The 14,762-nt window shown below is 40.4% G+C and overlaps 1 protein-coding gene across 1 annotated transcript in view; it reads right to left on the bottom strand.

The window, feature by feature from the left end:
* CARD8 (caspase recruitment domain family member 8) overlaps positions 1 to 14,762 on the bottom strand; it is a 28,715-nt gene that overhangs the window by 1,961 nt on the left and 11,992 nt on the right. The window contains 8 exon segments of the mRNA XM_037820420.1: positions 1,966 to 2,010; positions 4,368 to 4,509; positions 6,251 to 6,376; positions 9,296 to 9,558; positions 9,629 to 9,858; positions 10,169 to 10,328; positions 10,331 to 10,488; positions 12,541 to 12,605. Coding sequence (XP_037676348.1) covers positions 1,966 to 2,010; positions 4,368 to 4,509; positions 6,251 to 6,376; positions 9,296 to 9,558; positions 9,629 to 9,858; positions 10,169 to 10,328; positions 10,331 to 10,488; positions 12,541 to 12,605 — 1,189 coding nt within the window.

Raw genomic sequence — 14,762 nt, 5'->3', positions numbered from 1 at the left:
ATGTTGTTATTCAGTTCCCTAAGACCCTGCTCATATTTTTCCATTCTTTTTCCTATCTGTTCTTTTGTGTGTAACATTTCAGATGTCCTGTCTTTTAGTTCACTGATCCTTTCTTCTGCCTCTTCAAATCTGTTCTATTTATCCACTGTGTTTTTCATCTCTTCTACTGTGCCTTTCATTCCCATAAGTTCTGCCATTTGCTTTTTCAAGCTTATGAATTTATCTTTATGTCATCCAGTGTCTTCTTTATATCCTTTATCTCTTTTGCCACATTTTCCTTCAGCTCATTGGTTTGATTTAGAAGATTTGCTTGAATATCTTTAATTAGTTGTTTCAATTCCTGTATCTCAGTTGATGCGTTAGTTTGTTCCTTTGGCTGGTCCACATTTTCATGTTTCCTGGTATGGCTTGTTATTTTTAGCTGTCTAGGCATCCAATTTTCTTGATTAGTTTATTCTGGTGCTTGTTTTCACTCTTTTACCTCAGGTTTTCTTGTTGGTTGGCTTTGTTTTCTATCTGTTCTTTGGCATTCAGTTCAACTTATTCTAGACCTCTAGATAGCTTCTGTTTAGTTGATCAGAATTTTTCAGCTCTTGTTTTTCTGGTTCTTGCCCTGGCTCTATGAAACCTTTTTGTGAGAGGGTCTCCCCAGAAAAGATTACCCCAATCAGATTTTCCCTGTTCAGATAGGCCCAGTCTCAGGAGGGCAGTGTAATCCATATGAAGTGTCCCTGAGAATGAGACCTCATGGGTTGTCAGACCTTCCTGTGAAGCCTCTAGACTCTGTGCTTTTCCTATCCTGTCCAGCAGGTGGTGCTTGTCAGTCCGCAGCCTCCCACTGTAGTAAAGAGGTTTTAGCAGACCCTGTCCCTGCCAGGGGCATGGCTGACTCAAGCTGTTTTTGTTATCCAGCCCCTGGGGTCTGCGTTCTCTGAATAAGGGCTGCCAACTGAGCTGAGCCCCGCCCCCCTTCCCCCCACCCCACCATCTTGGGGTAGTTATGTCCTTTAGGGAATTTATCTCCCCCACTAGATATATTGCTTTGTCTCCCAGACCTATATTAGCGCCACCTTTGCCTGGGTCCAACTGCCAAGTGAAAATATCTGAGGCTTTTTGTAATGAACTACTTAACAATAGTTTACAAAAAAAAAAAAAAAGGAAAAGAAAAAAAATCCGTTTACAAGGCCTTTCCCCAAGTTTTATCAGTCCCAGAATAGACTTTAAAAATATGCCCTTTAGGGAATTATTTCTTTTACCTGACTAGCTACTCTCAGACAACTTTAATTCTACCCTTGCCCAGGGCAGTGCTGAAGCCTGAGAGTCTGGCAGCTCTGATGGGCTACTGAAAAGTAAAAAAATAAAAACTCGGAAAGAAAGAAAGAAAAAACCCTTTTTGGAGCCTGACCGCAGCTCCCTGGGTTTGCAAACAAGAGCCGGAGTTGGTAGCCCTTTCTATATGCCCCTTTTTCTTGAAGCCCAGCCCTTTTCCAGTATTCTGCACACCTCCAAATCCAAAAGTCTCTGTTTTTGTCATTGTTATTGTTAGCCCCACCTCCTCTCTGCTGGGCCAAATCCTCCCGGTTCCTTTCATGCCTGCTCTTGATTCATCTGGGCTTGGAGCTTTTATTCAGCAGTCTGAATTTGTTAATTAATACTGCAGTTGGGGCCTGGTTGAGCCCCCCTCCTTGCTCCCAGCATAGATTGTTTCTTTTTCCCTTGGGGAACCATCTCCAGGACAGTTTGCCTGCCTGTGGGGGAGGGGCACTAGCCCCCTGGTTGGGGAAACTTAAAGTTCTTCACTGCGATCTCAGCCATTCCACCCATACCAGACTGGTGTACGATGTGTGTCCAGTCATAGAAGTCCCCGAAACAATGGTTCCATTCAGTTCCTGGCTATTTACCAGCTGCCCTAGAGGAGTAATTAAATTCCACCTCTCTGACTTTTAATGTAAATATTTCACTGACCTGAGAAAGCGGGAGGGGCTGATGCAGCACCAAACTGAAGATCCACTAGGAAAGAGGGAAAAATTGGAGGATGAGATAAATATCAATCATATATTCTTATTTAGCTTTTCCAATCTTTGATATACAACCAACTAAAATAATTTAATTCCATTTCTTAAGGTAAGGATCCTGTTTTGAACCTTAATATACTAATGGAATCCACTTAAGCAGAGGATTACCCATTAGCAATTAAGGGAATTAATCAGAGGAAAGAACACATTTTTCCAATATTCTTTCTACTTCTATTTGCAAGCAAATGTGTTAGAAAATATGATGGCTAAAATAAAATTATATCATCTTGTCCTACTTAAATACATAATCTAGATAAATGCATTTGACAGTGAAATAGCAACATTAAATGCCTAAAATGAAAAATATTTTTTAAAACATGACAATACCAGCAGTGTTGATGGTGCCGAAATTTGGATTGTGTCGTAAGTTCATGGAAGGTTTACCAATTAAAGCAACCATTTTGGAAGATAATTAAACAGTGTTTACCACTAAGCCTTTCACATGGTCATATACTTTTATCCAAAATTCCTCATGTTGTTTAAAATTCGGATGAATTTTGTGGCCCCCCTCCTTTTGCAGCAACACAGACTCCAGGTAAGACAACATCAAATGAGTCTGAGTTCCCCATACCTGACAGGTACCACAGTTTGAACTTATGGCGAGTTGAATTCAGAGCAGAACATCAGCTCTCTTATACCACCCTACACATCCTAGCCATTTGCAATGTTTTCCTCATTTTATTCCAGACTTTGCCTTTTACAGTCCCAGCATGCCCTTGAGACACAGCAAAACCTCTTTTTAAATAAAAGTAAACAATGAAAAAAATATCCTGAATTTGAACAAGAAGCAGGTAAGGTGATGGCATTCACTTGTTTACTCAATACATGTATGGGTGTGCCTGCTGGGAACTGGTCACTACTCTACCACTGAGGATCCAAGCAATGGGGAACGAGACATCTACATGGGTTCTTCCCATATGGGAAACCAGAGAGAGAGCCAAGAAATCCCACAAATAAACCCAAAGACTAATAAAATCAGAGATGCTAGGACATTTTAAAGAATGAGGCAGGAACAGGTGATGGTGGCAGGTGCAGAGGAGCCTGGGATGGTGGAATACCATCCAATCCTGAGATGTGGCCAGGGCCCTACATCCAGCTCCAGCATACACGCATGACCCATACAAGATGGCGGCTCAGCCTGGAGAGGGGAGACATGGTCATGAAGCTGATCTCCGAATCTCTGGAACACTATTGTGGGGCAAAGAGGAGACGGGTTATGAGACTACTGAAGAAGAAAGGTACATGGTAAACAACTACAGGGGACAGCTGAGGCAACACCGTCAAGTCGGACAGTATTGTCCAATACCAATGAGAGAAAACTCATTTTCAATAGTTGCAAAATATTCCACAATATGGATTCACACATTTTTTCAAATGTGTCCCTATTTTGGGGCATTCAAGTTGGTTTCATTTTTTCCTACTACAAAGGATGCCTCGTACATATCCTTGCATACTATTTCCTTGCATATTGGTGCTTTTATTCTATAGAATAGGTTTCCAAACATGGCTTTCTGGATCAAGGGACAATTTAAAATTTTAATTAATTTAATGTTAATATTAATATCCAAAAAGTTTTAAGTGATTTATCATTCCTCTGCTAATTTTATCTTAATGCCTTTCTCCTGATAAAGCCTTATAGAAACTCTTGCTTGCATAATACTTCCCAAGATAATGATCTATTATTTTAAAGATCTTGATTTCTCCATCATTGTAGGTATTAAAGCAGAAAGTAGTCTTTGCAAGGGATGCTGTCTTGGAATTTTCTTTTTTATCCAGGGATTCGAGGACACATAGATCATTGACAGGTCTTCTGGAAATTTCTAAAATTCCTGAAATTATGCTTATGGTGTTGAGTATGTGTGAATAGACAAAACAATTTACAAGGGTTTTCATGAGATTGTCTAAAAGCATATGACACCCCAAAATTAAGAAATGTGACTAATAGAGGAAATTATACAATTTTGTGGAAGATGGAATTAAATGGCCTTTACATTCCTTCTGAGTTTATAATTAGTATCCCCTGTTCTTTACCTGCTAAGTATGTGAGGTTTCCATTCACAGCATCAGTGCCATCCCCACTCCCAGGAACATGGGCACATTTCAAACCCTAGAGATGCACCATTGTCACCATCTTGGTTTCATACCCAATGACTGAAAACTGACAGCAGATTTATCTTCCTCTCTGGAATGAGTCCATAAACAAGCTTTCTCCTTAGATCCCCTTCACTCCATCCAAGGAGAAAGGTGTATGGTTTTCCTCTCCAGAAATTTCAGCCTCATACTTTTACCTACCTGGCTTCACCAAGGTCTCCCAAACCAAAGTCCCATGTCTTTCGTCAGTAATTTTAAGTTGGATTTGTTCCTTCATCTGCCCAGCATAGACTTTCGTGAAAGGCTGAATTTCTCCTGGGCTTCTGTAGGATAATCTCAGTGCCTATAGGAAACATACCACTTGATTTGAAGCAGTGAAGGGTGAAAAGACCTGGTCCCCTAAAATAAACAGGCCAATGGAACTTACTGATTTCTGCCTGTATCTCATTCCTATTTGAGGGCAAAACAGAGGTACAGCAGTTGATTCTTTTAAATATACAATTTGAGGAAATATTATTATACCATCAGAGGAAAAGTAGCCTTACTTACAACAGCACACGATTCAGAGAAAAACATTATGAGCTACTGACTGAATACAAAACTCTTAAGATCCTGAGGGTCTTCATAAATGTTTCCAGCATATCAGAATCTGAAAATCTAAGAAGTGAGTGTCTAAAGAAACTCATCAGTTCTCTCAGACTAAGTGAGAATACCAATGGTCAGCTATCAGGGTTCCATGTTTTTGATGGAAGATAACTCTAAGTATAGTTAACTTTGCTCAAGATTTATTTATCACTTCATGTGATAATTTTCTTGTTCATTATATCGTATTCTCATTTAGGGAACACACTGTGCCCTATTCATTTCTGTATCACCGATAGTTATGGAAAGTCCTGCAACAAACAAGAATGTATCTCGCTGAAAGGACAACCAAGCGTCTAGGGGAGGGAGTTCCTCCTTTGCGTTGATTGATTCAGAATTTATAAGGAAATTAAGAACTGTAAGTAGACCAAGATTAAGCACATTATTAAATTCTTATTATCTAGTATACTTAGAAAAAGCACACAAGATTGATATTCACAATTGAATTTAAAATTTATTGTCTGAGTGACTCTGGGAAAAATAATTTTATTTTAGCCTTAGTGTCCAAAAATGGAGAAATGGAAACACTGACAGCTAACCGTCTTGATTTTGCCAACCTTCAGTCTTTCATTCTTGGGCCCCACAATAGAAAAATTACATCCCTATCCTAAAACAGTAAAATTGACCTAACTTACTATTAAAAAACTTAAATTGATATTGAGATTTGTTTTTCCTATTCAATTGGAAAACAATTACATTTTGAGACTTTATTCTGGGGATGATGTAGTGTGTTGAACAATCTCAGCCTTTACTATTGAGAGATTGTACTGTGTGAAACCTTTGAAATATATTTGGAAATACAGTAGCTTTCAGTAGGGTAATTAGTAATTTCACTTAGGGTAGCCTAGCCCCAACAGGAAAAATATAAAACTTTATGCATAAAAATATTTTTTGTCAGGGCACCATATCAAGAAACTAGAAGCAACTAAATGCTGGATAATAGTGGACTGCTTCAATAAGTTTAGGGTTTTAGCTACATGGCATATTATGCCCTGTTAAAAGTAGTATGTAAGAACAATTTTAATTGTACAGAATATATATACTAATCGCAAATGAAAAATACACAAAATTAAATATATAGTATAAAATCAGCTCCTCATTCAACTACTTTAACAAATACCTATTGAGAGCTTTCCTTAGGTAAGATGTCAGGCCTGCAGGCAACTCCACCAGAAAAACTGAATTTCCAGTTAGAAAAAAGCAACAAATGGTTTATCATTTTAACCACAAAATAAATGCACCAAATACCAAAATGTTAACTCTACCAGTGCAGAATCTTGGAAATGCATACAATGATTAATACTATTTTTCTCTAGTTTCAATTTTTTATATGGACATGTTGACATTAATCAAGAAAATATTGCACTTTGCCAAAATTCTTCCATTTGTTTCAAAATTCAATGTATTTTAAAACCTGCTGAATTAAATCAGATTCTACCAACCTTGGGAATTATTTCCAGGTGTGCAGAACCAGACACGATGTAACGGGAACCAAAGTTCACGGGTTCCAGTGGGGGTGAGATCTGAAGCCGCACGCCAGAGAAAGCAGCCTCCTCCTCATCTATTGCCTGAGAATGAAGAGGCAAAAAAAAATTAGAAAGCAAAAAATAAAGTCAATCAGCAAAATAAGTGGCATAAAATTTATTTGTATATTTTTTCAAGTAGCATGTATGATATGATTCAATAGACGCAGAGCTTTATACAGAGATACACAAACATACATATGAATATGTCTGTACGTTCAGTGAAGCGATATATTAAAGAAATTGTAGTGGTGGGGATCTCAGGGCCAAGGGATATCTTGTGAAAACTAAAATTTCATTAAGAATCCCTATAGAGTTTGAATTTTTTATTATGAGATGGCAGAGATTGGAGGGGTGCTCCTCAACCTTGGGAACAAAGATTTCCTTCCGGTGCCTCTACGGTACCAGTGGCTCCCGTGTGGATCTAACCCAAGGGTGGAGACCTGACCTCGCCCCGTTCCTGGGCCTGCACACCTGAGGTGCTCCACCACCTGAGCACCCGCGAAGCGGTCCAGACATGATGTCACAGCTGAGGGGCCCAGAAACCAGAAGCACAGAAGAGCTCGCAGAACTATCAGCGCAGCCAGCAAAGACACAGAGTAGAACTTGAACAATGAAATAAAAATAACATTTGCGAAGTTTCAGATAAGGCTCGGTGGAGACTTTATGGAATTCAAGAGCAAGAATTTAAAAAGATTTTGGTACATGGTGTTCTTAGTCCAATTAGTCGGTATCCTTGGATGGTGGGAGGGGACACAAGGGGTCTTCAGGAAGCTGGGGCTTTTCGGTTTCTTGATTTAGATGCTGGGTCATGGGGGCATCCACTGAGAATCTTCTCAAGTGATACAATTTTCTGCATATTTGTTGCACATCAAATAAACGATAAGAAAAAGATCGGTGTATATGTTTGAAGGAGAGGATGGCCAATGTTAAACCTGAATTGGACCTGGAAGATCAAGTGAAAGAAAATCTTGAAATTGTATTTATTGAGCAAAGAGAAGAAAATCAAGATAGTGAGGAGGGCAGCGAAGGGATATGGAGAGCTATCCAGGTGTCATTACAGATATGAATAACAATAAAGACTAACAATCCCAGATGGATTAAAAGGAACTGATGGGGAAGAAGCAATCATTTAAAAAAAAAAAAAAAAAAAAAAAAAGAAGGCAATTTCCTAATCTGAAGATCACGTGAGCCGCATATCCAAACGCACTCAGGGTTGAAACAGCAGTGAAAACCACACCTACTTATCTAGGTGCTATTCATGGAGTTCACGGAAGGATTTCTGCAGATACTGAGGGGCAGTACCACTGCATCTTATTCTGTTCTATGGACTGACTCTCCCAGATCTCCCAACTCTCTTAATCTGCTCTAGTTTTTGTAGCTCTTTACATATGCACAAATATTTTTCCAATAGCATGAACATACTACATAATCTATTATATTTTTGTCTGTTCTGTTCATACTAAAATTTAATTTTGAAAAGAACATAAACATCACATTATAATTTTTATATTGATAATGTGTTTAAATGATAATATTTTGGCACCAACAAATAGTTACTGGCACTAACAAATAGTGCCTGGGATATATGAGGTGCTCACTAAGTACCTGTTGAAAGGATAAATGAATTTCCATCGAGCGGCACTGTTGAATAAAAATATGACCCATAATTGTAACTTAAATTTTTCTAGCAGCCACAAGCAGGTGGAAATTCATTTTGATAATACAATTCGTCTAACCCAAAATATTATCATTTAAACATATGATCAGTATAAAATTTATTAATGTGAAATTTATGTTCTTTTCTTCGTATTAAGTCTTCAAAATCTCGTGTGGGTTTTAAATTCATAGCACATCTCAATCCATATTAGTCACATTTCAAGGTGTTCGATAGCCATTTGTGGCCAGTGTCTACCATCTTGGACAGCACTGCTCTAGAAATAAGAAGAGAGAGCACTCAGGGCAGCAAGTCATATGGTGAGTTTGATTTGTGGTTTGAAGTGGAGAAAAGGTCTCTTCTCTCTCTCTTTCTCTAGGAGGGTAGAGGAGGAGAGACCACATTTCACTCAGTCTACAAAAAGTCCTAAGTTTAATGAAGTTCTCCTGAAGAGTCTTGACAGAAGAGTGATGTGATCTTTGTAAAAGATTTGTAATGGGATGGAAAGTAGATGGTGGATAAAAACAATGGAATCAGGGAGATAAGTTTGAGGTTCTTTGTAATATATCTAGCAAAAGATGGCAGTGGCTTGGTCTAAATGTGGCAATAACAATGAAGATAAATGAAACTGGTACATGTCATATTATTAAAGTAAAATTCACAGGACTTAAGGATCCATTGTATGTATTTATAAGAAGAGGGTGGCTTCCTTGGTTGTAGGAGAGGGGAATAAATGGAAGATCATGTAACTGGATTTACAGAGTTGATGATGGAATACTGAGGTCACTCCCACGTCATTGTTTCAATTTTATCAATAAGGAAAGAAACAAGTTGATCATATGAGATTTGAGGCTGAAAAAGGAAGAGGAAACATCAAGGCAAGGTTGAGAACTGGGGTGGATCCAGAATGAAAAGTCACTCCAGAAACTGACTCCAAGCATGTTTGTTTGTACACGTGTGTTTGCGCATGCACATGTGTGTTTAACGCAGATATTATAATTTGAAAATCTGGTGATAGAATCTCTGGAACTAACTCCTGCCAATCCCCAAGTGTATCCTCTCCTTTTATTCTCCTTGGGAGCTAGAAAGGGAAGCTCTGATTTCAATAGAACGGAATTTCTGTTGCAGATCGTCAGTGTAGCTCAAGATTAAGCCCATATTGATTAACATCATGGAGGGTGATTTGTCCTTCTTTCAATGAAAACTGAGCCTTGACTATTGTGTTAAACAAGGAGCTGACAGGACAAAGGTGATACACTGGAAATTCCATTCTCATCTTTTAGCACCCCAAAATCAGCTCACCTTACCTTCCTTAGTAAGGAGTCGCTGGGGATAAGGTACAAGTGGAATTTACTGTCCTCGGGATGTGCGTGGTGATAGACGAGCGTGCTGGAAGTGATGGGCACCGAGAGGCGGGTGCCGCTGGCGATCCGGAGCAGAACCCCCATCAGCGAGAAGCTGGGGTTCTCCAGGGCGGCGTGGAAAGGCTCCACGCGCGCCGGCTGCTCCAGGATCATCCCTTCCTCCTTAAAATGGGCGACCTGGAACCAGGCGACGTCGACCGCACCTGCTGGGGGAGGAGCGACGCCGTTCAGCCAGGTGCGCCCCGTCCCCCCGCAGCCGCGGGGCCCCCGGGTTACCTTGCAGGGAGACGAAGTGGGGCAGGTGGATTTCGGCCACGGCCTCCCCGGGCTCCGCCGCCACGTCGAACAAGGGGCCCGCCACCATCCAGCGCTCGGGGTCCTGCAGCACCGGGGCCAGGTGCGGATCCCAAGACGCAAACGCCACCTGCAGGGTCACGGCCGCCCGCACCACGAAGCCCAGGCCCGCGGCCCGCCACAGGTACGAGCCGGCAGCCGGGAGGCGGACGCTGGCAGGGGCCGGAAGCGGAAGTCAGGGGGCGTCCGAGCGTCGGGCCCAAGCAACCTCGTGCGGCGCAGTGGGGAGTTGGGGGCGGGCAGGGGTTCGAGGCCCGTCTCCCGCTGTGCTAAGTTAGAGCCCTCTGGGCAGTTACTCGAGCTCTGGGCCCGCGTTTATCTGCGTTCTGTATATGCATACCAGCTTGACAGTGCAGGAAACAAACGTATTCTTGATATAATTTCAGAATCTGAAAGGACGGATCATGGACATTTCCTTTATATTCAAGTTATTCAGAAATAATCAGCATCTTCTGTTCTTACCTGTATCTGTTTCCACTTTCATCGGTTAACTCAACATCCACATTTCCTCCAGGTCCCAGAAACTGATTATATTTACAATCTGTTTTAATCCCCGAACCGAGATTAGTAGCCAAGGAGGACACCAGTGGCTTCTCTTCTGAGGAAATACTTCCTGGAAAACAGTGTTGTGCAGGTAAGACGTGCTTGTCGGACGAGGCAGGCTCGAAGGAGCCCTGGGTGCCGTGGGGATGCAGACCGTGGAGAGGACAACGTGTGGCTGGAACGTGGCACTCTGGTGCTTTGAAGATGGACAACGAAGGGCACAAGAATGCTCCTTGTTGCTAATAAAATTGAACCCCAAATTGAAAAAGGAAGCAAAGTAGTTATTTTAGGTTTTCTGTTTTTCTTAATCCTTTGCTTTGTTTTGTTTGAAATGTATGTCTTTTGTTGCTTGTTTTAATTTTTTGATAAACTTTAAAAAATTAAAAAAAAAATCTAAGGGAAAAAAAAAAAAAACAAAACATGCCCAGACATATCATATTCAACTGCTGAAAACTAAAAACAAAGAAAAAAGTCTTGAAATCAGCCAGAGAAAAATAATGCATTAATTATATAGGAATAATGATTTTAATAACTGGATTTCTCATCAGAAACTAATTGTTAAAAGAAAAGAAATGTCTTAAAATATATCCTTCAAAAATAAAGGTGAAAAAAAGACATCCTCAGTTAAAGGAAAACTAAGAATTCATTCACAACAGACCTGCTCTACAAGAACTGCTAAAGCAAGTTCTCCAGATAGAAGAGAAATTATACCAGAAGGAAACATGGGAAATCAAGATTGAAGGAAGGGCAACACAAATAGTAAATATCTGGGTGAATTCAAGACTACTCCTCCTCTCTTGAATTCTTTAAAATATGTTTAACTGTTCTCCAACCACAATAGTCAAAACAGATAAGGGTATTTTTTAGCACAAATTTATCATGAGAGTTTACTTTTATATTATTTATTTATAAAATCAACTTGCCTATTGGAAAGGACAATAAAACTGCCATAATGAACAATAAAATTGGAATTTTTTTAAATTGAAAAAGGGTTTCTGGGCAGCCAGGCTGGGCAGGGTCGGAGCTGGGCACCCTTTGCTCAGGGCTGGAATCGAGGCAGCTAAATTTCCTACCTGACCCTAAATAGCAGGTATTACCTTCCGCTGCTGAGGAAAAGTCGGGGCCAGAAAAAGAACAAGTGCGAAAGCCTAGGAGGCCAGGAGCTGTCTCTGGTCCTGGCGCCCGGCCGCCCCTGAGCCACGACTCCCTGAGCATTTCCACAACTCAGCAGGGAGACGTCGTCTCAGGCCCCGGGAACCCTCCACGCAGGCTCTGCTGGATTCCGTTCCCCAGCACGGGCTCGGGGTGGTGATGATTTACACAGAACGAGCATTTGCACACTGTGTAACAAAAGTCTCTGAGAGTCTGTGTGTGACTAAATTCATTGACAAAGGCTTATCCATGCAGGGATCTCATTTTTGTAGTGTATGGGAGAGCAGGGGTTGCGTGCAGGCATAGTGAAGAGGCTCAACTGTAAAAAGTTCCTCAACCTTCTGAGCTTGTTTCCCTGTGTGCAGGATGGAGACAGTCACACAACTCACATCCTACAGACCTACACAACCACAAGCTCTCCATGTCTGCAAGTGAGCACCAGGCAAAAGCCCAGGAGCTGGGCTGGGCATCAAGGTTTGTCTCCACCTGTGCCCATGCTCTCCTTGAATCTAATGTGGCTTCAGACCAATGCACACCACGTGGGACCACCCGCAGGCACTTAGAGGTGGAAGATACAGTTACAGAACGACCAACTTGAGTAATTGTTTTTTAAAGATCTAACACCATGAGCCTAGAAAAGTTTTCTTAGTCCAGGTCGATCAAAGCACAAATCTATCAAAATATCAAAACCACGGGTTGCTGCTTTTTTGTTAATGTTCTGCTTACTTTCTGAAGATCTGGTATAGGTTAGAATAACAGGAAACAGGCTCCATTGGGTAAAGCCAAACACAGGTGAATGCCATCTCACACCACCTAGTAGCGTGAAGTTGAATGACTTCTCACCTCCAAGTTTCCTTTATTCATCTCTAGAAGGGAGTCCATAGAATCCCCTCATAGAGTTTCCACAGATAATAGAAGAGAATGTTTGGAATTAAAATTCATTCAAGAAATAGTGGCTAAGATTACAAGTATTTAACATTCCCATTGGAACTGCAGACTGCACTGTGGTAAAGAGGAAAATCCCTTTTGATTGTTACTGCCACAAAAGAAATCCAAATTGCCTTCTCCATGTAAACCCACAGAACATTCCAGTCAACCTAATGACACATTCTGGCTCTTTCTCTATATTAGCAAATTACCTGTTTCTTGTCTTGGGTGCATCTTTGGCGGTTGCTGACCTTGTATTTTGATGGTCGCTGGGATCCTTGTGTTTCAAAAATATGAAAAATATTAAGAATCAGTTCATGAAAATGAAGGAAATGTGATATGAATCTAGAGCTGCAGTGTTCAAAACAGTAGCCACTAGCCACATGTAGCTATTTAAATGTAAATAATTAAAATTAAATTAAATATGCATTTCCTCAGTTGTACTATTCATATTTCAATAACCACATGTAGATAATGGCTATGATATTAGAGATTACAGAATGAATGTTTCCATAATTGCCATAAATTTCTATTGGAAAGTGTTGATCTAGACAATCATGAAAAAGAAATGTCTTGAATAAAAAAAGATCTGTTAACCAAATATACAGGTAGTAGAAATAAGGGTCACTCTGAATCCAATGTGACTTACTATTCTCCCTCTCCTTCTTCTATTATACCAGTGTCCAAAGTGACCACACCCAGTTTCTTTTACTTAAATTGCTCTGATTGGAATAAAAAAAAAAAACTGAATCAGTAATTGACCCATGAGAGAAATGCATACATCCATAGCAGTGGTTCCAAACCTTGACCCCACCCATGGAACTTTGAAAACCCAATACACAGGTCATAGACCAGACCAATTAAATCAGAATGTTGGAGATGGGACTCAGGTATCAGTGCTTTTAAAGTTTCCCAGGTGATTCCAACACTGAGCAGAGGCTGAAAACCATGATGAGCCCGTGGTTCATTAAGCACCTGATGTGAGAACTACACCCTAACCCAGGTGATGTCCTCTAGATGAAGACAGCCAACTCAATACAGTTCTGCCTGGGGTTGCTGAAGGTGGAACAAATCAAGACCAGGGGAATCTGAGGGCAAGAGTCCCTAGGAGATATGTGAATAATAGGAAATAGAAACATTTCCTTCTGTGGGGGTGACAGTTATTGCAGAATAGATGCTGTCATGGCATGGTGAAATATGCTCTAGTTCTCTGCTGACATTTCTTATGTCACCTTGAGTTCTAGATACATCCAGGAATCTTTGATATATTCCTGAATATATCTACTCATCTCAATGTGAAAGGGATTAACAGAGAAATTGATACATGGATTAGAGCTAATGGAAGAGTGAGGTTAAAAAGAAAGAGCCTATAGCTCTTTTCTCAGAAGGGTCTATGGGCAGACTGAGCAGTTAGAGACCCTTGGGCTGCCTTCCTTAGACTCGTTGTTGTGTCTGTAGCTACTAATTTAGCCATGGATCATGCCAGCACCACGCAAAGCCCTGAGGGTGAATATGCCATCTTATGTTCTCTTTCATGGAGCACGTGCATGTTGGATTCTGGTGTCTGGCTGAGGAGAAGGGATGTAGGAGGTAGAGAGGGACCCACTGATGAGCTGGAGCCAGCTCATACCAGACTTGAGAGCAGATTATCAAATTTTTAGGAATTCTGCAAGCAGGTTGTTAAACACAACCATTATTAAAAGTTAAATTAGATAAACTTACTTTTAGGTGACTTCTATTTTAAAGGGTAATGAATACTCAAAACTCATCATTTTTAAATTATTTTACTACATTTTACCATAGTCTATGTTCTTGAGGTTACTGATGTTTATGGTATCTGAGTGGTGAAAATACTCTATAGTAGTGAGCTACTGTGCTTTTTTTCCCAATTCTGTATTTGGGAATGTCATGTTGGTGGTTTGAAATCTGCTATGGTAAGAATATTTACTACTGTAAATATTGTATGGAAATTGGCGAACAATACAAATCAGAGCTTTACCCCACCCTTGAAAGCCAGTTGTTAAACACTAACTAGCTCCCTCAAGACCCTAAACCTTCATCACCAGTCAGTTTTCTAGAGAATCTGCATTAGTTATTTGGCATCAACTCAACTAATAACACAGTGGTCTTTGACTGCCACTAGTTAAAGCCTTTGTGCAAATCACTTCCCTACAGGCGTCCCTGGAAGAAGACATGGTTGGCCTGAGGTAAGATTCAAGAATTTCAGGGTTCATTGGTTATGTTGCATAAGGACATTCATTCTCCCCTTCATTCCTCTATAAATTATTGAAATTTGTGTCAAAATTGTTGCTAAACCTTTCTGAGTTTAATTTCCTAACTTATAAAATAAGGATATTATACCCTCATCACAAATTCTTGTGACAAGTAATAATAGAAGAGTAAAATTACTGAGTTTCAGATATAGAAAACATTT

Source organism: Choloepus didactylus, chromosome 27 (genome assembly GCF_015220235.1).
Source record: "Choloepus didactylus isolate mChoDid1 chromosome 27, mChoDid1.pri, whole genome shotgun sequence".
NCBI lineage: Eukaryota > Metazoa > Chordata > Mammalia > Pilosa > Megalonychidae > Choloepus > Choloepus didactylus.
The sequence above is the reverse complement of the archived record's forward strand: the minus strand, read 5'-3'. Positions and strand labels throughout refer to the sequence as shown.